The sequence below is a fragment of the Corylus avellana genome, chromosome ca2 (assembly GCF_901000735.1).
Source record: "Corylus avellana chromosome ca2, CavTom2PMs-1.0".
Lineage (NCBI taxonomy): Eukaryota > Viridiplantae > Streptophyta > Magnoliopsida > Fagales > Betulaceae > Corylus > Corylus avellana.
Window position 1 is genome coordinate 49,727,206 of NC_081542.1, and position 25,029 is coordinate 49,752,234.

General features: G+C 37.1%; 4 protein-coding genes and 1 long non-coding RNA gene across 10 annotated transcripts in view; 2 read left to right on the top strand and 3 right to left on the bottom strand.

The window, feature by feature from the left end:
• LOC132171243 (tonoplast dicarboxylate transporter-like) overlaps positions 1-25,029 on the top strand; it is a 33,327-nt gene that overhangs the window by 2,003 nt on the left and 6,295 nt on the right. The gene's annotated exons all lie outside the window — the stretch shown is intronic.
• On the bottom strand, positions 70-1,280 carry LOC132172831 (benzyl alcohol O-benzoyltransferase-like; the record flags this gene model as incomplete). The annotated part of the gene is made up of 1 exon (XM_059584398.1): positions 70-1,280. A coding segment is annotated over one exon (921 nt), but the record flags the coding sequence as incomplete, so codon positions are not given.
• Positions 1,384-3,582, top strand: LOC132171244 (uncharacterized). Its single transcript, XR_009439019.1, has 3 exons — positions 1,384-1,710; positions 3,222-3,340; positions 3,425-3,582. It is a non-coding gene; the product is annotated as an uncharacterized LOC132171244 (long non-coding RNA).
• Positions 12,419-18,064, bottom strand: LOC132171527 (F-box protein CPR1-like). Of its 4 annotated transcripts, none has more exons than XM_059582864.1 (3): positions 16,785-18,064; positions 16,392-16,470; positions 12,419-12,626 (listed from the first exon to the last, which is right to left on the bottom strand). In XM_059582864.1, the coding sequence occupies exons 1-2, from the start codon at positions 17,969-17,971 to the stop codon at positions 16,431-16,433; spliced, it is 1,227 nt and encodes a 408-aa protein (XP_059438847.1). In that variant the 5' UTR covers positions 17,972-18,064; the 3' UTR covers positions 12,419-12,626; positions 16,392-16,430. The 4 variants fall into 4 exon arrangements, with proteins under 4 accessions (XP_059438847.1, XP_059438846.1, XP_059438845.1 ...); XM_059582863.1 differs by having other exon boundaries at positions 12,419-12,655; XM_059582862.1 differs by having other exon boundaries at positions 12,419-12,662.
• On the bottom strand, positions 20,678-23,308 carry LOC132172099 (F-box protein CPR1-like). Of its 3 annotated transcripts, none has more exons than XM_059583547.1 (3): positions 22,050-23,308; positions 21,328-21,402; positions 20,678-20,930 (listed from the first exon to the last, which is right to left on the bottom strand). In XM_059583547.1, the coding sequence occupies exons 1-2, from the start codon at positions 23,171-23,173 to the stop codon at positions 21,363-21,365; spliced, it is 1,164 nt and encodes a 387-aa protein (XP_059439530.1). In that variant the 5' UTR covers positions 23,174-23,308; the 3' UTR covers positions 20,678-20,930; positions 21,328-21,362. The 3 variants fall into 3 exon arrangements, with proteins under 3 accessions (XP_059439530.1, XP_059439529.1, XP_059439528.1); XM_059583546.1 differs by having other exon boundaries at positions 20,678-21,186; XM_059583545.1 differs by having other exon boundaries at positions 20,678-21,402.

Genomic DNA, 25,029 nt, shown 5'->3' on the forward strand with positions numbered 1-25,029 from the left:
AAATCTTCAATAAATAGAACGCGTCTTCGGGTCTTCAATAATTCAACGTCGACGTTCGGAGAAGGATCCTCTCCATTTCAAGTGAAATGGAGAGGGTCCATTGCCGTGACGTTCACGGAAGACCGGAGTAAGCTTCAATGCAAGAACTGTGCTATATGTTCTTTTATTTATTTGCTAGAATTGATAACATTCATCAACTTTGAGGCAAATACCTCGTTCCTAGCAAGATTCAAATATGGTTGACCAGAAAGGTTAGAAAAATGCACACCAGACATATATATATATATATATATATATATATATATATATATATATATATTACATCCACTCTTCAACACATTTGAGTCGTATTATTGGCTTCAAAGTTTGGATTTTTTCAGGCCAGTAATTATTGGCTTGTCAGTCAACAAGCAATTCAACTCCTTGATGAATCTTTCCATGGCTGGAGCAGGCAAGGAAATTGGGACTACGATCCCATCCTCTCCCTTGTTGTTCTTGTAAGGTACATAAAAGCTTATGCTCCCCGCTCCCTCCATACTTTTTGCTGGTCCACCATAAGTTGCCTTGCCCCATCCAAAGTCTACCTCTCTAAATCCGGCACGTGTCACATCTGACACTACGATAGATCGCACCATAGTGAAGTTGGGTCGACCTCTGATCACCAACATATCAGCACATGATCGCATGTACTCCTCTGTCACCTCCTTTTTCGCCTTCTTCACCAATTCTACAGCGTAACCTAATGGATTCTCACATAGCTTCCCAGAGGTTGTTACCGCTGCGGGGTACACGAAAACATTACCATAGTAACCAGTCGGTAACGGAGGGTTCAATTTGCTGCGTGCATTTACAATGCACATCACGCGCACCTCCTCGTCACGATCGTATTGTAGCGCTATGGTACGACAACGCCAAAGGCAGGCGGTGATTATCTCGAATGTGGAGCATTGGCTCAGGTGACGTGGCATGAATCTACGGAGGGTAGACACCTCAATAGGGCCGAAGAAGAAGGAGCGGTGAGCCATGTCGTCAAGTGAGAGGAAGGTGGCGGCCACTTCGTCATACTCTCGATGTGTGCACGTCACGCTTGTTGGGTCTCTCGCATTGAGAAGGTGCCTTTGCCACACGGGTTGGATAGATGGAGCACGTGCACCATGTGCCATCTCGGCCATAGCCATCATGAACTGAACCAGCCCAGTAGCATCACTCATTGTGTGGTTAAGGCGTAGGGCAAAGATGAATCCACCACACTTGAGACGTGTCACCTGCCAATCAACACAAGAAAGAGGTTTGATAAAGACACAACACAAACCCAACTTAAAACCAACTTCTCTCCTACATGGCATTTATTTATTTTTTTATTATATTTTTTTTAAAACCAAAGTAAAGGCACGTAAAAATCAAATTTCAGAAATCCTAAAATTCCTCTCTCAGTCCCTTGCTCTCCCTCCCGCGCTCACCCTCTCTCCTCCGGCGAGTTCATCGGCCACCGGAAATCCCCTCTCAGTCTCTCGCTCTCCCTCCCGTGCTCACCCTCTCTCTCCTCCGGCGAGTTCTTCGGCCACCGGAAATCCTCTCTCACTCCAGCACTCTCCCTCCCGCGCTCACCCTCTCTCTCCTTCCGCGAGTTCTTCGGCACCGGCGAAGCTGTCCGTCCACTGTCTCTCTCACTCCGGCGAAGCCGAAGGCTCTCTCTCTCCTCCACCGGTGGTAAGCAATCCCTCTCTCTCATCCACATTCAAAATCTAGGGCTTTTTGATTTATGTGTAGTGGGTGCTAGAATAGTGTATTAGATTTATATGTATTTAGGGTTTAGATTTCTGTTTTTTTGAATATTATTGCTCTCTTTGTATCGACCAAGGTCCCTTCGTGCTATATGCAATTCTCTTGTTCTCGAAGAGGTCTTCTTTATGAATTCAAAAGACATAGTTATAACAGAGGAACACAAATGGTTTGCAAGTGCTTAAAAACAAATGGAAAATGGTGAAATGGAATTTATACAGTTCTTTGGAATATACCTCTGAGAAATCCATCTGGGGTTTCATGAGTGGACTACCTTCAAGAATCCTATCTCCATATGAATTAATGGCTGCTTTAATTGACCCAATTCTTCATCTGTTACCTAGCTTTGCTCTATCCATTCCAGCCTGTTTGTTCTAAACACAAAAAAAGTGAAAATTATTTGCACTTGCTCAGTCTTTAGCTCAAATTTGGAAATTGAAGCCAATTTTGTGGAAACCAAAACTTTTCCAGAATATTATTATTCTTAAATGCTGTTGATTAAGTATATGTAATCTCACCTCAAAAAGTTTTTCACATAGAGCTCATAAAAGTGGTCTGTGAGTCCTTATACATTTGTTAGCTTCTAAGAAATAAGTTATATATAATATTATTCTTAAGTAACTTTTCCAGAATATTATTCTTAAGCACTGACAATTTGATTAGTTAAAAAAGGAAGATAAGTTAATAGTCGATCTGATTTTTTTAGAGGAGAAAAAGGACAGATAGTTCATTGTAAAATTAGCATACCTACAATCCCCAGGTAATATAGGCAAAATTTTCCGAACTGGCCATGTTATAGAATCTTCAATAGCATCCCGTATGGTTTCCTGAACAAAATAAATTTCATTAGATTCCTAATGCTTGTTCATGATTTAAGCATTATGGGCTTAAGATATAATGACAGAATGCAGTGCAGGCAAAGTGATTCACATCTGTAGTAATATCACATGTGATGTTCTATTCCATCCCATCTGAAGTTCCTGCCTGCAAATGTGAGTTAACATAGCCTGGACTACTCCACCTGATATTGTTGATTCCTTCCAGAAAGTATTGGGCAAGTTATAAGACCAAAACATAACTTCTCTTCCAAGATTAGTCCAATAACACACGGATAGCCTTAAATGCCATCTGGCACCTGGTTGTGTGGAATTTGAAGCTAGTGAAAATCTTGCTAGATCTGAACATGCTGGTTTATGAGGCCAACCAACAGGATCAACAAAGAATTATAAGAACAAAAGGAAAAAAGAAAGAAAGAAAACAAGACAAACCCCATATCTGTGGAATATACCTTTTGAATTATACATTAGGTAAGTGGAAAAGTTTGAATTATACCTTTTGAATTATACCTTTTGAATTTATATTCTAGTTTGTCTTTATAGTTCACACTGCTTTTTATAGTTCACACTGCTTATACAATAATATTTTGAATTATACATTAGGTAAGTGGAAAAGTTACTCATTATAGCTGCCTAAATGGACAAGGATGGTGAAGTTGAATCTTTGTATACACGTATTCCAAATGATGAAGATTTTTTGGAGCAAGATTGCCCTCAAATAGGTTTGACTTTTCATCTTTTGTTTGTGTTATAATTTTGCTTTGACACACCAAGATGGCTTTTAACTTTGTATCCCGTTTTGATAGATGTGGATGAAGAAGTTGAAGAACAAAATGTCTTAAGGATCACTTGTTCGGATGAAGAGTTGGATGGGGATGAAAGTTCGAATGAAGAGTTGGATGGAGATGAAAAAATTGAAGAAACAGAGATGATCGGTGGGAATGAAAAAGTTGAAGAACCAAGGATGATCGGTGGGAATGAAAAGGTTGAAGAACCAGGTGTGTCAATGACTTTTAATTCACATGAAGAATTTATTTCATATTATAAGGCATATGCTATGCAAGTTGGTTTTGCTGTATTAAAAAGAGTTATTAAGAAGAATGTAGATGGTAATCCATATTACATGGTCCTGACATGTATGCGTGATGGCCAAGTAAGAAACAGCAGAAGTACGGGTATAAAGACCAAATTAGCAACTAATAGAACGAAGTGTAATGCTAGGATTTATGCGAATTTATGGGATGAGGGAACGTGGTATTTGAGTAAAGTGGTGCTTGAGCATAATCATCCTGTAAGCCCCAAAAAAATAAGGTTTCATAGGTGTTATAAGAATATGAATTATGCTGCGAAAAAAAGGCTTGATCTTAATGATAGGGCTGGAATACGTTTGAATAAGAATTTTAACTCATTGGTTGTTGAAATGGGGGGGTTTGAGAATGTTCCCTTTGATGAGAGAGATTGTCGGAATTTTATTAACAAGGCAAGAGAGCTTCGGCTTGGCAAAGGAGGTGGTCAGGCCCTTTGTGATTATTTCGTAAGAATGCGATAATTGAATGATAGATTCTATTATATGATAGACATGGATGATGATAGTAGGTTGCGAAATGTGTTTTGGGCTGATGCACGAAGTAGGGCATTGTATGAATATTTTGGGGATGTCATTACATTTGACACCACATACTTGACTAATAGGTATGATATGCCATTTGCTCCCTTTGTAGGAGTCAATCATCATGGTCAATCTATACTTTTTGGGGCAGGATTATTGTCAAACGAAGATACAGACACATTTGTTTGGTTGTTTGAGGCATGGTTGAAGTGCATGAACTACAAAGCTCCAAGTGCAATTATAACAGATCAGGATAGGGCAATGAAAAATGCAATTGAGATAGTTTTCCCAAAAACACGACATAAATATTGTCTATGACACATTATGAGAAAAGTCCCCGAAAAGCTTTCAGGATATGAGCATTATGATCAAATTAAGATGGCCCTAAATATATGTGTGTATGACTCTCCCAATGTTGATGATTTTGAGGGAAATTGGAAAAGTTTAATTGAGAGTTATGAGCTTCAGAATAACCCATGGTTGAATACGTTATATTCTGAGCGGACTTTTTGGGTGCTGGCATATATGAAAGATACGTTTTGGGCGGGAATGACTACAACGCAGCGGAGTGAAAGCATGAATTCTTTCTTTGATAATTACGTGCATGCACAAACGACTCTAAAGGAATTTGTTGATCAATTTGATAATGCTTTGAAGAAAATGGTGAGAGGGAGGCACGTGCTGATTTTGATTGTTATAATCGCACGAGTCCTTGTGTAACAGACTTTGCTTTAGAGAAGCAGTTTCAAGATGCTTATACAAATGCAAAATTCAAAGAAGTTCAAGCAGAATTTAAGCCACGTTCGAATGTTAATAATTGTCTTCTAAAAAGTGAAGGTGCAATTTCTACGTATCAAGTGATTGAAACTGATGGAAACCGCATGATGAACAAAACATTTAGTGTTTTCTTCAACACCGATGAATTGGAAGTGAAGTGTACTTGTGCATTATTTGAAGTAAGAGGAATCATATGCAGACATTCCATTTCTGTTCTACTTACGAGTGGGGTTACAATGTTGCCACCTAGATATATTCTTGATAGATGGAGGAAGGATATAAATCGAAAACATGTTTTGATTAAGAGTAGTGGTGACGTGTTGGTTAATAACTCCAATGCCCAGAGGTATGATGAATTTTGCAAGCATTGTGAAGAATTAGCATTGCTCACATCCAAGAACGTGAAATATTTCATGGAAGCGATGAAAAGTGTTGATATGTTAACGGAGAAATACCGTGCCTTAACGTTGGTTGAGCCCAATCAATGTGATGAAGTCATTTCAATTTGTGATGAGGTACTTTTAAGTAATGAGGGCACTACGGTGCAAAGTGAGAAGGTGCTTACTCATGTTAAGGCTACAAAGAAAGGGAGACCACGCTTCCTACGAATGGTCCCAGTTATAGAAAAAGTGACCAAAAAGTCACAAGGTAAGAAATCCCAAAGACGAAATAAGCAACAGGGCAAGAACACTGTCAACAAGCAAGGGAAAAAGAAGAAGGTACATAACCTATCTCAAGATGACCTCAACACTTCTCAAACTTCATTGCCTCATACAACACAGGTGATTAATATATGACGATTTACCTGATTTTGGGTGCACATATCATTTGCTCAAATATGATTTTTCATTTGTTTAATTTATATTGTAGGGTTCCATCAATGTGGCAGCAACAATGGTTGATCCAAAGTCTGAGTTGTCAAAATTGATCAGCCAACACAAATATGAAGAAGCCTTCGTCGCAGCTTTTCGAAGATGTGATGTGTCTATTGTATACTGGCTATGCTCTCAGGTTTATAAATTCATCATGTTATCTTAGTTATTAATGTTATATATTTAAAAGAAGTTGCCTTAAAGGTTTTTTTTTTTTTTTTTTAGGTTGATCTACAGCATATATTGTCTATATATCCTCTTCCATTGAGCCAAGTAGTATTACTTCACCTTTTGCGGCATCTAACCTACGGTATCAATATCAATATGTCCCACACATTTGGTTGGATGATAAGCGTCGCCAATGCTATAATCCCAACAGACCCAATGATTGCAATGCAGTTGCAGCCCATTTTCAATGAAGTTTATGCCGTTCTCAACCATCGACAATACTTGCCTACGATTACTGGTGATGAGCTTTCAAGTATCCGCTCTCTGATACATGTCATTATGTCCAAGAGCATGTAATATAGTTTATGCCTTTGATGTTGGCATTTTTTTTAGGGAATTTGCATGTAACTGTCTTTTTGGAAAGTTGCTATGTGACTTTGTCTTTTTGAGAAATCGTCATGTAACCCTTTAAAATGATTGTGTTGGGAGCAACGTGGAAGAGCTTTGTCATTTATGTTTATTGCATATTTCTTACTGTTTATGAAAGTTTTTTATAGGATTCTTTGATTTTTTGTTCATTTATTTTTTGGGGAAGTTGGATTTATGGGTTGCTAGTTGTTTTAGATAGTGGGGCCAAGGTTTGAGCAAACTAGATATTTTCAGTTGTGGAGTTGAACCTTTTTCTTCTTTTTTCCCTTCCCAACAGACATTTTCCCTAGTGTCATATCTTAACTCTTTGATGGACTAGTTACTTGGTTATATTGGTGTAGAATGAAAACAGTACTCCTTGGCAGGCCACAACCACTCCTGTGGAGATGAGTCCTTTCATGTCAGCTAATAGAATTAAGAAGCCAATATTGCTTATCCACGGAGAAGACAATATTACAGGACATGCATTATAAAGTCCTGTAAATCATATATTTTTTTTTTAATGATATTGGCATCATAAAATTGCTTTGAACTTCAATATCTTGTTCTGCCCTGTGAAAATCCATGAAGATGTCTATAACAGTTCCATTATTTTCTGTTCGATGCTTGGTAATTTAGCTCACTTGGGTGCCATGACTTGGAAGTTTTCTGGATGATAACTTTTGTTGCAATCCAACATTGAACTCAATAATGTAAGTATTAACTCTTTTCTTCATACTACAGATTTTCAAAATTTTGGCATTTTGCGAAGTAATTTGGTTACTCTCTGTGTTAAAATACTTACCTAAAGAGGGAATAGATGTTTCTTCCTATGCTTCTTTGCAAATATTAGCATCCAATTTGTTGCTACCTATTTACACTTCTTGCATATTGATGGTTTTGAACCAAAAAGAAGAAAATCGCTTGTTCAAACTCTGCTGCTTTCTTGCATATACTCCGCAATTTCTAGCACAAAATGATTCACACAGCTCAAGGTGTCAGGGATCATATGACTTCCACTAACTGTCTTATCATTATTTTAAAAAAATCATAGCCATACAAACTTTCCCAATAATTAAAAATGCAGAGTATTGATTGAAACCTAAATATCTCTGGAGGTATATGCATCATGACAGAAGCTTAAACATTTGCCATTACATACACCCATATAAACAATATTAATCACTTACTATTTTTTCTTTTCCTTTTTCGTAAATGGTCAAATGTTTAAGAAATAAGGATAGTTGGGGTGAATAGATCATAATCCAATCATAATTAGATTTTTTTTTAAAAAAAAAAAAAAAAAAAAAATTAGTGTCGACAAATTAAAGTTCCAAATTATAAAAATCTGCAATGTTTATCCTGCATGCCAATAATGCATGCCAATTTTATCATGCATGTCCTCTGGGAAACTGATAGATAGTTGCAGAAATGTTGTGTGTCAAATACTACTGATCTAAAAGCAGATATTGACGCATCTAAACATGATGTAAGCAAAGATGCTACAGGTTCCAAAAGCAACAAACGCATCAAATTTACGCAAAAACACACATCAATTTTATTTTCTTGAACATTGCTTCCAAGTGTAATTCAAAACTGTAATTTGACATGTCATTTGATCCTCATTGAGGCATCATTACGTAAATTTGATGGTTTTCCTCGTGAGATATCAATGCGTAAATTTGATGTCCGAAGTGTAATTCAATATTATTGAGACTTGAAATGTCACTTGATCCAATACTTGCAGTACTGCGTATATTTGAAGCTTGTAATTCTCACATGAATTTTAAAAATGCATGTGAAAATTATTTTCTCTAAGAATAAATGTCACATGCTTTGTTAATCCTATTAAAAATATATACCAGAATTGCTTGTTTTAAAAAAACTGATGCCAGTTTACACATGCTACAAAGAATGCCTGCCTGCTACAACTCCTCTTCACTTGTCTCATTTACACGTATGATGTATGCATAATAACGGTGAGTAGTCTAGCATTTCCCTTGAGCAACCATAATAGAAACCACAAGCAAATACCATAAAAAATTTGATGAATTTATATCTAAAGCAAACACTGTACTCCACAAATCAGTACAATATGTTTATTCCCTTAAATTCCAAAGTAAAGCTCATCTTAAGATTCAAGAGCCAAATATAGGGGGAACACAAAATGATCAAACTGCAGAATGTGTCCACTCATGACAGAAACAAAGAAAGATTTATTCTTCGGCAGTAACAACACTAATCTCACCCTTCTCCAACAAGTCATAAAATTGCCACACTTTCCTCTGTTCATTCCAGTGATGCATTTTCCAGAGGCCACCAGCAGCCAAACCAAGTGCCAACCCAATGCATAACTCCTTCACAACACTTGGTCCTTTCAAGGTGGCATGAGCAACCCTAGAGCCAGCCATTGTGCTTCTTTAGTAGAAAGCTTGTAAAGTCTGCAAGTAGAGACGACGGCCATTTTCATTATTTTCTTTTTAAGAGGCACAAAAGTAAAATCAACAAGCCAATCAATTAAAATAACCAAACAATATTTCCAAAGGATAAGTAAATGCCAGATTACAACTGTTATTACAAATTAATATTGTCATATTAGTTCAAACACCCAGTAAGTGAATTTGTTACAGAGTATATTACCGATCGACACGAGTCTTACTGCAGCTAGGGGCGAAACTACATTGTGAAACCCCCAAACCTCAACGCGTTCCCCATATATAACCCTTTCAAAATCAAAATTTTACTGCCCAAAAAAGTTCTTTTTGGTTTTGTCCCCTGCACCTAAAATTCTAGTTCCACCCTTGATATGCAGCCTATGAAAGAACAAGGACAAGCTAGTTATTGCAACTTCAATATTGTGAAAATCTTGATAATCATATGCTGCTAGAATCAAATATTAATTGCAACCTGACAGCTTCATACTCATGCAATGAGTTGCACGGTTAGACATTCAATTTGTTTATAAGAAAGCAAAGATCAGTGGGCAAACTTCTAATAACCTTTAGGTATCATCACTGGTTCATCATACATTAATGTTCACTTTAAATTCCAAATCTGTTCTTGTCCAATTATCAGTCTCAAGAAAACATATACTTTCCTACTCCAAAACCGCACATTTGACACCTAAAAAGGCCATAAAGTACAATTAAATGTCAATGCCCAGGTTCAGTGGAAAGAGAAAACTTTCCTATAACACTAAAATTGCATCAATACAATAATACATATAATCTCCAACAAGAAGTTCCAAATTTTAAAACGATGCTTTACCTTACCGCAGCACAAGCACTCCCCACCAAAAACAAATATTCACTACCCAATCAAACATAGAACTAAAAAACAATAAAACCACCAAAACTGCCAGCTTTCTCGGCATCCAACCAAACAAAAACACATCAAAGACACAGAGGCCGAGAAAACAAAACCAAAACCCTAATCAGAAGAAAAAAAATCAATAATAAAAAGATCTAACAGGGGGATTTGAGTTTATAAGGAAGAAGACACACCAGGATGAGATCGAAGGGGGTGGCCTGGTCGACCTTGACGAACTCGGCGTCCCAGGCCTTGAGGTCGTTGTCGGAGGTGGAGCGTTCTTCGGACGCGGCGGCTGCTTTGGGAGTCTCGACGTGCTTCTTGCAGTACTCGGTGGCCGAAGACGTCGCCGGAGTGAGAGAGACAGAGACGGAACCTTGCGCCGGAGGAGAAAGAGGATGAGCGCGGGAGGGGGAGGGGGAGCGAGAGACTGAGAGGAATTTTGGATCTGAAAGGGGAAAAGACAGCGTGAATGGTTTAAAATTCAAACTTTTATTTTTTTATTATTTTTAAATGCCATGTAGGAGAGAAGTTGGTTTTAAGTTGGGTTTGTGTTGTGCCTTTAACATTTTCCGAAACAGAAATGTTCTTTCTTGATTCTTCTAACCTCTTTTTGCCACGTCCTTTCGGTGGAACGGTTTTGCATGCCCATTTTCTGTTTTCTAATAGTAAGTGGGCTTTTTTATTTCTTGAATTAACCCTAAATTCAGCTCAAGTCTTGTTTAATATTCACGAGCTTCTTGATGCAAACTAGTCGTCCTGGATGTCTTTTAAGACTAATGTTAAGTACCATCTTTTTATCCTTTTAAAATTCTCTTAAAGTTGATATGATTTTTAAAATCACCATTAAATTTTAGATGAATCATACTTAAATTTTGATACAATAGTAATTTTGAAAGTTACAATAGCTTTGAGAGAATTTTAGGAGGATAAAAAGATGGTACCTAATATTACTAGTATTTTAAAGTTCACTGAGAAGCAATCCGACGGAGGATGCTTGCGGTCGGCGCCGCATTCTTGGACGATGAGTGCGCATTATCGATTGGCCATGATGGAGAGCTCGAGATGCATGTTGATGAAAACGGTGTCGTTGATTAGATCCTACGTACCATGTCTTTGAAACGCATTGTAAACGTAAATTTAGAAAATTGAGATGAATATTTGTCTTTCCATCCTAATGGTTACTATTCAATGTATAACAGACCCAATTGTAAATAAATAAAAGAAAACGTTTTCTTGTTAATTAATATTTTTTAGAGAGTATTCTTTATTATTTTATTTTAAAAAAAAAAATATTTTGATATGACATAAAATAAAAATAATTTTGAGAGTTTTATATCTTGAGTTGTTTATTATTTATTATTATTATTATTATTTTGTAAAAAAAAAAATGTTATCTAACAAATGTCAATACTCCAAATGGGTGTATTGCTTTAATCGTTGGGCCTTTTGCCAAGAATGATGAGGTATGGTCCTTTTACAAGTATGGAAGGTAACATAATTTCAACTTTTTGATGTCTACTACTCTTAATACACTGCCAAAGGTCTAAAACAGCCTTTAGCCCGAGCACTAATCCTAGTGGTTGTGAAATTTGAGTCAACAAAACATACAATGCTCCAATATCATTTTGGAAGTCTCTCTTATACCATTTTTGTGTCCCTTTAAAAATAAGGTAACTTTTAAAATTACTATTTGATCAAAATTCAATATTGAAATAATAATCAATCACAAGTCTAATGGTGATTTTAAGAGCCACAATATTTTTGAAAAAACAAAAAAAATGACTCGTAACATTACTCATAAATTGGGGTGGAATGGAATAAGCATTTCTATTCCTTTGTTTGGTATCAATAAATATACCTTCATTATAATTTGACCAAAATTACCAAAAAAAATCCCTTTTTTTAAAACTCAAATTTAAAAAATAAAATAAATAACAATAAAAAAAAATTGCTTTTTTCTAGAAGGCCGTCCACCCACATAAAAACCCGGGGTGACCGCACCACCCCCGATGACACTTGGGGGGGGAGGGGGGGGGGCCGTGGCCACCCCTGAGAGACTGTAGAGGTAGTCGCGACCACCTCTGACATGAATCAAAGGTGGCAAAGGCCACCCCAGGTTCTATGGTGGGTGGCCAGCCACCCTTAAGTTTAACAGTTATTTATTTATTAATTTATTTTTAGGGTTAAGGGGTTGAAAAATAATAAAAATAGAATTTTTTTTTGTTTTGAAAAATTGTGTCTATTCTTTAAGAAATAGATATTCCTTTAACTCTTTTTTTTTTTTTTTTTTTTAAAAAAATATATATATATTTATTCCTCTTTCTATTCCTAGGAATAAGCCACTACCAAAAAAAAAAAAAATTGTTATTCTATAGAAATAACCATTTCCATTCTAGAGATCTATTCTGCGAACCAAACAAATCCTAAGTCTATTATAGTAGTGCTTACTAACAGTAACATATGAACCAAGTCTATTACTTTAACTAATGGCTTTTCAATTGCATTCTCATTTATCTGATTGTCTATTTTTTCTCCATATTATTTTCTTATTGTTTATGTATTTTTAAATACTAATACATTAATGCATAAAATAATACAGAAAGAGAGATGTGGGTGGGAGGAAAAAAAAAAAAAAAGGCATTAATGATACAAAGTAGTTCAAATGCAAAATGCATTTTGTATAGAGAATCGAATGAACACCTTGATTAAGCTTCATTGCATAATCCATTGTGAGTGCTCTTAGCAACTCAAGACACATCGGCAAAGATTCTGGTTTGGTGAAAGTTCACATCCCAAGTGCCATTTTCTTACTATGCTTCTTCAAGAAATGCTCCCTTCTTGATGTGGATGCTTCTTTCGGTGCTATTTACTTAAAAGGACGTGTGAGAGGCCTGTTTTCTAACATATTGTGTTTGATGCACACATTAAACATAATCAAAGCAGACAAATGAATTCAACAATAAGAAATAACTTGAAAAGCATAAATCTATTGTCACCAACCAAATCAAAAAGTTCATCCTTTAAGCAAGACAGGAGCCTTAGTTAGCAGCACAAAGGCATAAATTGGTGATCCTCAAAAGACATTCAGGTTCCCAAATGACAACCCTTTCGTCTTGTATGCAACAACATATTCAAATATGGTAAAACGGCCGGCCACGTAAACAAACACCCCACATTCACATGCTTTAAGAATTTAATCAAAACTCAAAATATATAAGGAAAGAACCATTCTTTTACTTTTAGAACAACCCTTTTCTACTAGGATAGGCTTAATTATATACTTTTAAATAGTTAAATCCACGATAATTTAACATATAAGTTGGTGTTGCTTCTCAGCTGCTAAAAATATTTGGGACAATAACTATGTAAATAGTCAGTCTCTCCCCATTTTTATTCCCTATATATTGTTTTGAAAAATTGGCTAATATTCAAATATGCTACTAGGAAAGCAGAATATGATTTGCTTTTGCCGAATATATATACATTAGTAGAACTTCTGGTTCGGGCAAGGTTAAGAGTTCATTAATGATCCATAACCATGCTAGGCAAAGATGTCCTTCTTCTGTTAGTCCCATAATGCACATAATTGTAACTATTCAACAGCACAGAAATTTAGGCTTCGTATACTTTGACGTAAAATGATTTCCAAAAAATAATTTTCATATTTTACAGTGTTTACTACGACGTAAAATAGTGGTCAAACCGAAAATGATTTCGGTTTGACCAAAAAACCTTTACATTTTCAGGAAAATGGTTTACAATTTTTAATTTCGTAAACCATTTTCCCTCCTCGGCTCGAAGCTATTCTGATTAGAAAAAAACAAAAAAAAACCCGACGATTTCTCTTCACCTTCACGCACAGCTGCAGCTTCTCCTTCACCTTCACGCTCAACACACACAGGCTGCACAACTCATCTCTCTCTCGGCCGAGCTTCGCTCTTCAAACCCGAAGCAGGTACTCTCATCTCTCTCTTTCTTTGTTGAATTGTATGTATGGAGCGATTCATGGAGCATTTTGATTTTGGTTTGATTTTGGTTTCTTTCTCTGTTGGACAACTGGAATTCATGGAGCATTTTGATTTTGGTTTCTTTCCCTATTAACGTGTCAGATCTGCGATTTTTTTCTAAAGCTTTTCAAGATAAAATTTTTTCTGAAGATTTTTTCTCTGTTTGTCTGAAGCTTTTCGATCTAGAGAAAGAAAATTTCAGATCATCCATTGTGTTTTACTCTCGTATCGATCAGTTGGGACGGATTGGGTTTTGGGTCTATGGTGTGGATTTTGGAAAATGAGAACTTCTAGAGTTGTTTTGGGGTTTTTGATTGGTAGCTGTTGTTTTTCTTGCTTTTTGCCTTTAATTACTCTGACTGGCTGCGAAGAGAATATGGGATGCGATTATGGGAAGAGAGTAGAGAATAAATGCCGTAGCTCTGTTTATGGTTGAATTTGGCTATGATTGTTTTGAATTTCTCGTGGTTTTGCCCACTTTGGTTCGTGTTTGTAGTAAAATTCATCACGCCCCCTCTGCCTCTTATGTAAAAAGGGAGCCAAAAAGAATTGTAGTCGTGCAAAAGTGGTTTACTTGAAACCTTTTTCAGAACGTCAATGTATGTTGCACACACCCATCATTATTGTCTACAGCAAATCTTCATTGCCATGGAAGATTATGAACATTTTAATTGTGATATCAAAAGCCATAAAAAGAGGGGAGTATGACCCACAAGAGAGGCCCAGTTACTTTGGACAATTGCAATCCGTGGCTTTGAACACCAACTGTTTGACGAAAATGGCCAAAGAAGAAGTTCACCAACAGCAACATCACCAACTGGGTCTCTGTCTTTGTCTCTCTCTTTCTCTCTCTCCCAGTTCACTCCCTCAACCTCACCACCACCACCTCTGTCCTCTTTTTTCTCTCTTTTACCATTTTTCTCTCTGGATTTTCTTGCTCTCCATGGACCGAAGTGACAAGCAGCAGCAGCAGCTGTCGTTGGCCAAGTGCGCGCAGCAGCGATGCAATGAAGAATGGTTTGTTTTATGCATTTGTTTTTTTCTATGTTTGAGTGTTGTAATTCACTCCAATTATCTTATTTTTATTATAAGCATATATTTTCATTTCTTAATTGTTTGATATCTCGGTTTATGCCTTTTATCTTGTAATTAGTTCTTATTCCTGTTCATGTGTGCTGGATGGCTAGCTTTTTATTCTATCGTTGCTGAAGTGATGCAATGAGTGATATGTTTTGATGTTTAATACACTTCAGTATCAGATTTTTAGTTCCTGCCTTCCTTTGAATAAAGTTAAATAATTTGTATGCATGTATTTCTATTCTAAAAATTGCTTGAGTTATGTGCTGAAAGGGATGGCTTTATTTTCTTTTCTTGTTTCTTCTATTTTCTTCTCCTTTTTCTTTTTTCAATACTTTATTTTCTGTCTAATGTTGTGACATGCTTTTTATTTTTGTTTTTTTTAAGGCTGAACTGGCCCATTGCTTAGAAAGGGATGGCCTTAAGTCCATCCTTGAAGCACTTGGTTGCTGAACTGGTTCCATTTTTATGTTGTTTGTAGATAGATTTGACCATTTGAATGGAGATGAGAAGGTAGCAAGAGGATTTCTGGTAAAGAATACTAAGCTTAGAAAGTTTTGGTTGGACAACATCTTCAAAAATCATGGAAATTAGAATTTGTGTATTATTGATATGTAGTAAGATACTAATTAACTTGGATGGTAGTTCTTTGGCCAAAATATTATAATATTTGTGGTTGAATTTTAGAATTCATGGTAATTTTTTTTTTCAAGCAAGATGAAAGTAACTTACTTGCCCTTTCATATGTATCAATCTTCCTAGATGTGGAATATTCATAATATTGATGTATGAACATTTTTAGATACAGTACTTTCACTATTTTTTTTTCTAAAAAAATAGAAAATCCAAAAATATTCTCAAATAGGTTGATTGTTTTTGTCAAATTTTAACAATCAAACATAAATTATTTTATATTAATATTTTTATATTTTGAATAAAAATTATATTTTATAGGTTAATATAATTAAATGAAAATATTTTTTTTTTAAAATTTGATTTTCCGTGCGCGCGGTAAACACTGTAAAATGTTTTCGGTGGAAAACATTTTTAAGAAAAATGACTTCCCTAAAAATATTTTCCGACGGAAACCATTTTACGTCGAAGTAAACGGAGCCTAAACGCAACGACAACATCACATTCACAATGATTGCCTCCGTATGACAATTTCAAGCCAACACTAACAAATTGTCACTAGTGCAAATTGAAATAATCGAAGATAGAACGAAATATTACTAGAGCTAATTATAAACAAGACACATGAGATTCTACAACAAACTTTTTCCCTGGGACACACTCATATTTTTAAGTGCAACCTGTGACTTCCTTTATCAATTCCGAGGGTTAAAAAAAATGAAAGAACAACTAGTATGAATCAAGGAAAATGACAAAGAAATTGTCAGTCCTCTAGAAAACAATGTACTTGTTATGTCAAACAACTTATATCTGCCTCTTTTAAAACAAATTGTCAGCTTAAACTATTAATGAGGTAAGATAAACTAAATCTAGTAATCCTTAATTGAAATGGAAAAGTTTGTTGCTTTACCACTTTTCACTTTGTGCCCATTTTCCTCCTCCTGTTTGCTTATAGAGTCAGTTTAAAGCCTTTTGACAGAAAATCATCCCTGCAAAACAATGATCAATCCATCAAAGTAGTAAGTTAAACTTAAACAAAAATAAGTAGATATATGCTATATAGCAATCATGTTGGGTAATTAAAAAGAGTGAAACAAACCAGACTGGTCATGTACATCAATTTTTTTAAACAAACTTGAACTCTTAAGAGAACCAGGAAATTAAACTAAAGAGATCAACTGCTCACGTAAAATTGGTAATTAACCTATCCAGTCAATTGAGAAAGACAAATGCATAACCAGGTATAGAAATAAGCTTGAACAAAAAGTAAATAAATAACTCAATTAAATTTATGTTATCTCACATCTTCTTTCTATTGCTTTTCTTCTTTTCCTCTGACGCTGGTTGCTGTGTCTTCCCATCCATTCGACCACCACCTAAGGGAACAAGGCTTTCCACATAAACACCCGCATTGAATGAATTTGGAGCCCCCTCAATCCTCACTGTCTTGGCTCTCCTCCTCCTCAAATCATACCAAAGTAGCTTTTCCTTGTCCAATTCCAAAAGAACCTTGTCCTTGTCACCACTCTTAGAATAAGCTAAAGGCATCACCTGTCCAAAATCCCTGTTCAAACTTGACTGTGAAACCTTAAACAATTTAGTCCAAGACTCCTTTAATCCATATTCCTTCATCAGCCATACATCAACAAAATCATTACCGTAATTGCAAATCATGCATAGGCGCCCTTCCAAGACCCCCAGATCCATTACAAAACCGCCATCGACATGATCAGGCTGCGGTACAATTCGAAACTCCTCAGCTACAAGATCAAAAGCAACAATCATACAGTACCATCCAAACCCTCCAGGCACCACCCAATGCAAAGCACCACCAGCAAGCGCAGCATACCCTCGTCTATAAAAAAGAAGGTAACCAAGCTGAAACAGATAACGAATATAATAGGGTATGTCCTTGATTCCTCTCCAAGAGTTACTCTTCAAGCTATAAACTTTAACATCAGCAGAGAAAAACCCATTATCACCAACAAACTGCACCATCCTCACCACCTTGTAGTCATCGCTAATGGGGTCGTGCCCAAATCCATAAAAAGTAAAACGACGAGGTTTAACATTTATATAACCTTTAGGAGCCTCAACCGGCATAACAGGCAATATCTGTTGTTTTCTCGTTGATGGGTTCCATAAAGCCATTTCTTCTTCAGCGTTACACACAGCCAACAAGCCATTGCAAGAGCCAAAAACGTCGGTTATACCCCAGATCACATTCAATGGGGGATTGAGTTCCGTGGCGGTGCGAAGCGAATCGAGCTCAACGGAGTAGAGGTACCATTTTTTGAGAACGAGGCTGAATTTGGACTTGGTGGCAAGGGAGTGGCTAAGGTGAATCTTAATGAAATCTGGATCGTCTATTTGGGAGCACCAACGCTTGGATGCGCATCTGAACCGTAGAAGCGTCTTCACCGGAAGTTGGCATAGGATGTCGGTGATTACATCGGACGGGAAGTTAAGGTCTAGCTTGAGGTTTGGCATATCAGACGGGGTATAAGGTTGGCTGTCTGGCTGGGTTTTGGATCGGGAGATTTGAATGAAGAAGCAGTTTCTGGTGCTTTCTAGAGAAATAAAGTAATGATTAAAGGTTCGGCGCATGAAATCATGAAGGATCCGCTTACATTATTAAAATAACACGTAATGCTTTTAATTTGTTTGGTCAGAAGACACCTGTCATATTTGAAAAGATTTGTTTGGAAACATAATAAAGATTGGGATGATATATTTTAATATTATTTAATAGAGTTTAGTTGTGTATGATTTGTTTATCGAGAATGTTAAAGTTACAACCGTTTTCACAAATGGAATTGCACAAGCTGACGTTGCCACGTTAGCTTGTTTTTTTTTTATTCTTTCTTTTCTCTTTCTTTTGTTTTCTACTTCCTTCACCTGCTCGCATTTGCGTTTGCAGAGAGTGAAGGAGAGTGAGTCGATGAGAGAGAGACTCGAGGGCTCACTTCTTTTACTAAATGTTGCGTTCTGTCAACGGAACTCTCACGTCTCTTCCATATGCTCCACCCCTTCAAATCAACACCTCTCGCTTTGGATTATTATTATTTTTTTTTTTTTTTTTTGAGAAAGCTTTCTATTAATCTTTTGAAATTGAGTCAAAGTAGCGTATTTTGTTTTTCTTTTCATTCCCAGTTCAAATCCATCTTTTTTTAATCTGAAAACAAGCCTAACTATCTTCTGAGAACTTCACATGGAGAAAAACCAAGAAATCGCACTGACCCAGGTGAGGATATCAGTTGTCTTTGTTTCATGAGTTTGTCTTTGCAGGGGCACGGCGACCCGACGCTCATGAGGTTCTTGATTGCAAGGTCGATGGACCCAGACAAAGCAGCAAAGATGTTTGTCCAGTGGCTGAAGTGGAGGGCTGCAATGGTGCCCATTGGGTTCATATCTGAATCCGAAATTCCAGATGAACTGGAACCCAGAAAGATTTATCTTCAGGGTTTATCAAAGGATGGATACCCGGTGATGGTTGTCAAAGCAAGCAAGCATTTCCCGTCTAAGGATCCTGTGAGAAAGAGAAGGAAGAAGAAAACAAAAGAACAAGAAAACAAAAGAATGAGAAAAGAACGAATAAAAAAAACAAACCAAGGTGGCCACGTTGTGCAATACCATTTGTGATAATGGTTGTAACTGTAGCATTTCTCTTGTTTATTAATGTGTTATATATATATATTACAACGTATAGGTGAAAGTTGTATTATATCCTGAAATTTATAATTGAGAAAATGTATTCTATAATTTTAATTTATTTATTTCCAAAAAAACTTAAATATATTTAAAATTTAAGATGGTTGCGTAACCCCTTTAGATTTGTTGAGTGGCTACATCTTTACCCCTCCTATGCTTTAGGTGGCCATATCATGTGGGTGGACACAACCCCCTATGGGTGATCGAATGGACCAACCCAGAGAGGGAAATCTTCACCCTCGCAACCCACCACGGGTAGGATCTCTCCTTATGACCCATTGCGAAGGAGATCCCCACCCTCGGGCTCAGGATGAGTCTTTGCCACCCATTGAAGGTGGGATTTCCTATACCTCCCTTACATGTTTAGCTTTTTTGTGTTTTAATTTTTAAATAATGTTGATGTAGTAGAATAATGTAGCATGGGAGACCCTTGTCATGCTATACCTTGACATTATATGCTGTTAAGTTTTTAGACTAAACATGGGCGAAAAGATGTTCAAAATAGTACTTTTGTAATCCAGTGTGACTATTTGATACCAACACAAATCGCAAGTACTAAAAAATAAGGGCACCCATGTTGAGAAAAAAAGGAAAGAGATTAAAAAGGCCCAAACTAAAGTTGACATGAAATTCTACCTCCCTTTTTGTTTTAGGTTCGGTGGGCAGCTCTCTTTCTTCATGACCCCACTGCGGATCAAGCATGGTCCTGTTGTAATGCCCATACAAGTCCAGACTTGGTGGTACCTTCTTTTTTTTTCTTTTTTTTTTCCTTATCAGACTTGGTGGTACAAAATAACTAAGGGTTAGGATTCTTCTGCTTATTGATCTTCTTCCAGTCCCACCCTCAACTACAGACACAGCTTTGATTCCTCTGCAACTATTGTACAAGGATACCATGCAATTCATCCTATTATGAACCACTCAATATTGATGCAAATTTAGCAAAGCCAGAACTACTGATAGCAACCATCCACCCATAAAGAGTTTTAAACAATATATCTTTTAACCTACAACCGTTCTCTCATGCAATGGGGAGCCATCCTCCAGTTTTTGAAGGTCAAATTGGCCACTCCAGCTGACCAAGAACTCCACTGGGCATTACCCACTACAGAAACCAAATCACTAATCTATGCCTCCAGAATCCATTCTCAGTGAAGTCCATCTTACTGATCAAGAACAATGGAATCTCAAACTGCCCCCCATACACAAAGTCCCATTCTCACAATTTTTCTTTATGTCATTTTCTCTGAGGTAAACAATTTCAAAATTCAACAACAATGTAATTTGCTCTATAATTGAACATCACCACCCATTCTTAATCTGCAATCATTTATAACTAGGACTGCACCTCAAAACCAACCTAAATGGTCATGCCATTTTCTCACAGGTCAACAATTTGAAAATTCACAGCATATAGTTCAAAGTCGGTTATAACATCAAATTTCAGTTAAAGAAAAAGTAAATTCCAGCATCAAAATCGACAGATGTCATACAACCTTGTGGATTTAGAGAGGTATACAAACATTTTTGTATATACATGCTTCAAAACCACAGTAACTACAAGTACACAACACCTTACACAAGTGGACAATATATGGCATTAATCAGGAAAAAACCTGAAATAGTATACTCATTCTAGTAAAGGCATTTGGTACACATCGTTGGGATTATTGTTTCCTCCCATCTTCAAGCATTCTCAGCTGATCAAGCATGGCTCTCTCCCTTCACTTTTCACCCTCTGAAGAATAAAGGAGCAAAGATATGTTGCTTATGTGACAGTAAAGTTAAAAGAAACAGAAGGGGCACCCCTTTTTCTTTTTTCTTTTTTTCTTTTTTTGAAAAGAAGGGAAGGGAAGGGTGGTTGATTAAGCGGGTCTAAGAAATATTGGCTCCAGAGAGGAGCAACCTCCCGAAGGAACTAAATACCCTCTGAACCTCATTCTGAAATGTAAGTGTGAAGAAGAAGGTGCCCTTAGTTCGAGATGGCACACTTCCTGAAAGATGAAGACAATAATTTGATTCACCAAATCCTGCCCTAAATACACTCAAATTGAGCATTGCAACCTTATTTTAGACCAAAAGAAGCCACTCTAGTAAGCTTTAAAAGTAAACGCAAACCAAATTCACAAAAGTACATCTTCTCCACGCTTCCGTTCATCCTGCTGTTTGCTTATAGCACCAATTTGAAGCCCTCTGACAGGAAATCATCCCTGAGAAAAAACCAAGGGCCAATTTGTCAGGCACTAAGTCACATGAAAGTATACGATATAAAATTGCACCAATTGCAAGGTGGTAGGAAAACCAAGCTGGGCTAGCCATCATTAAATTGTGAACCAAATCACATACACCACTACTATGAGTGACCCAGGGTCCATTTGAGAGTGCATTTTTAAAAAAATAATCTGCACTTTTAAACCAAATCGCAATTTTGGAGTGTTTGAGATTGCGATTTTAAAAACGAAAATTTTAAAATCGTGAAAAGATCTACGATTTTTATAAGCAGACTAGGGGGTGCTTATTTGAAAATGTGCGAATTTAAACCAAAATCATGATTTCACTTAAAATAATATTTGGCGCAATATTTACCAATGAAACTGCAAATTATATGTTAATGTTATCCAAACACTCAATTTTGGTAAAAACAGTATTTCTTAACATGTTTTACCAAACGTCTATGCAATTTTAAAAAGTAAAACGCAATTTTTTTTTTTTTAAATCGCACTCCCAAAGAGGCCATTAGAACCAGATTATGTAAGCATGTCATCAACGTATCATCACTGTCTAATAACAAAAAACAATGCCAACAGAGATACAATAACCTGCATAAGGAAACCAAAGACAGTCTATTGTCATTTACCTATTTTTCTTATTTTTCTCCTCTTCTAAACTCTGCTTCTTCCCATGATCTCTTCTACTCGCCGCGGTCGGGACAAGACTTCCGACAAAAATTTCGGCCTCAAACGAATCCGGCAAACCGCCCACACTCACATTCTCGACCCTTTTCCCCCTCAAATCGTACCACACAAGCCTCTGATTGTCAAGCTCCACCAGAACCTCCCTACCAGTCTTGGAATAAGCCAAGGGCCTCAAATACTTGTACGACCCAACAACGTCAGCTTTTGCAACCGAAAAGAGCTTAGCCCAAGACTCCTTGACCCCATACTCCCTCATCACCCAAACATCGATACGAACATCCGGGTAAGTCGCTATCATACACACGCACCGACCCAAGACCCCCACTTCAATGTGAAATCTCTTCTCCTCACACTCGGGCAATGGGACCTCCCTAAATCTCTCAACCGTCAGATCAAAAGCGACAATCAGATCAGCCTCTTCGACGTTGAACTTCCGGTTCACCACCCAATGCAAAGCACCACTCGCGAAGGTCCCATTCTTCCTCGCATAACACAGAACATAAGGCATATCCTCAGAGTCTCTCCACTCGTTCGCTCTAAGACTATAAACCTTAACTTTGGACACAAACCCTTCGTTATCCAAATTGATGAACTGCGAAATCCTCACTAGCTTGTAGTCCTCGCTCACCGGGTCGTACCCGAACCCGAATACCCGCGTGCCCAGCAAGCTCGACCCGATTCGCTCAATGGGCAAAAAGGGCAAGACTTTGTGCCTTCTGATCGATGGGTTCCACAGAGCGATGTCCTCGGCCACGTTAGAGATGCAGATCAAGCCGTTGGTGGAGCCCAGGATTAAGATCCGATTGCTGTAGCACATCAGAGGGTGAGCGAGCAAGACGGCATCGCTTAGGGCGTCAAGGTTGATAAGATAGATCTCGGAGTCCCTCCGGAGCATGAGGCTGAGGTTAGAGCCTGTCTCTATGGAGTTCTTGAGGTGGAGATCAATGAAACCCGTGCTGTCGATCAGAGAGCGGAATGGCTTGGACACGGACCGGAACCGAAGAAGCGACCGGACTGGCAGCCGGCAGAGGACGGCGATAAGAATCTCCGACGGCAGGTCCGCCATGATCGGGTTACTCTTTGAAGTCGATTTGTGAGCATCAAGGACTAGGGCTAGGGTTGACACTGGGGTCAGTGCTCGAGAATGGGGGAAATTGCTTAAGGTACAACCAGAAACTTCGCGGTGACTCACGGGAAATGCTTTAGGTAAATAAAACGAAAAGACAAAGAGGGTAGGTGAATTTCTGAATTTAGCCTTGCTTTGGAGGTAAATTATTTATAAGAAAAGGGTAGATTAGTCATACTTGACAAGGACCATACGAAGTTCGGGGCCACTTTAACGCGTTGAGCGTGAAAAAAAAGTCACAACTTAAACTCAACTTTAGTTCAACTTCTCTCTAAAGTTTAAAAATAAAAGAGAATAATTTATTCTAAAAATTGGGTCAAAGTTGATTTAGAGTTGTGGCGATATCAAACCTAAGCATTAAAAGCCAATGGATTGTCCTGTGGACACTATTCTCCCTTATTTTCTTTTTAAATGGATATCTATATTTTATGGTTAGGAATTAAAAATAGTTATGGTTTAAATTAAATCTTATAGATGTGGTATACATGCTGTCACGCATATATACAACAACAAAAATCTGTTCCATCAAATAATAAATGCTATCCAGAAATAAAGAGAATCCAATATCGTTGGTTGGCAAGTTGGTATACCCACTAAGCAATAAACAAAGATGTGGTTTGGACTTTTGATTGTGTGATAGAGAAATGTTATAGAACTCAACAATATTTTTTTTCTGAATTTCCTTTTTCAAATGATTTGCATCCAGTTCATTTAAGAAGAAAAAAAATCTAAACTTATTTATTTATTGAACCCATTTCTAAGTAGATTGAGTTTTCTTCTAAACTAAATTTAAAAAAATTTCTCCAACCTAATTAAAATAAAAACTCCATCCTTGCTAAGTAAGTTGTTGATTAGTAGAATACTTGGGACATCTCTGTGAAAGAAATCCGAAGAATCAGATGCTATAAAGTTGTGTTTGGATTCTCTGAGAATAAAGTCCTTGCACGAGTTGACCACTGACAGAGTACAAGTGTCGAGAGGAATCTAAATCTATAGTTTAAAAAAAAAAGGTTTCAAATGTCCCTGACACTGCCACCATCGAGGGCCATCTCTGGCCTACTATAGCATCCAGGGATTGCTTCAAAAATCATTGTTCTTGGTGGCCCTTTTCTTGGTGCCCAAGCTAAGAAATTATTAGATGACCAATTTTTCAGCCCATTTCCTGTTTATTTTATGGGTTTTCTCAGCATGAGTTAGCAGGCCCATTGGAATTTGGAATTTGTTTTGAGGTGAGTGTTTGGAGGAAGAATAAGCCCAAATGCTTCTTCTTCTTTTTTTGGGTCTGAAATTGGCCCAAGTATAGAGAATGCGTTATTGAGGCTACCCTACACTAGTACTCTTATTACCTAAATGAAATTTATCATATAAAATATTTAATTGAAATGAGAGATAAATTATGAAAGTAAATAACACAAAAATGAATTATAGAATTATTCCGCTAGTTGGGGATGTCTAAGAACAATTACATGACGTTACCAGGCTTTGATTGAGCCGACTTAAGATGGGTTTAGCATCAAGATAAGAAGATTTAAGTTCAACTGCTATTTCTAATCCGAATCCATTGTTGCATGACATCATTGCAGGGAAGACATCATAATTTAATACTCATCATGGCGTACTTTCTTGATCATCCAAGCGTTAGAAGGGGATCTTTCGAAATTTCTATTATCATTGTAATTGGGCCGGGATTACAGGAGGCCCAATGAAGCCTTCCTTTGTCCCAGAAATGGCAGACCAATGCCCATGAAATAGACGAGTTCTTTAGACCGTCGGATCATCGTAAAATTCTGATTGGT

Excerpts from the sequence above, each read along its gene's own strand:
- LOC132171527 (XM_059582864.1), bottom strand. The coding sequence starts at position 17,971 with ATGCCAAACCTCAAGCTAGACCTTAACTTCCCGTCCGATGTAATCACC. Across the intron at positions 16,471-16,784 it reads AAAAGCAATAGAAAGAAGAT|GGATGATTTTCTGTCAAAAG; the intron begins GTGAGATAACAT and ends ATTGTTTTGCAG.
- LOC132172099 (XM_059583547.1), bottom strand. The coding sequence starts at position 23,173 with ATGGCGGACCTGCCGTCGGAGATTCTTATCGCCGTCCTCTGCCGGCTG. Across the intron at positions 21,403-22,049 it reads GAGAAAAATAAGAAAAATAG|GGATGATTTCCTGTCAGAGG; the intron begins GTAAATGACAAT and ends GTTTTTTCTCAG.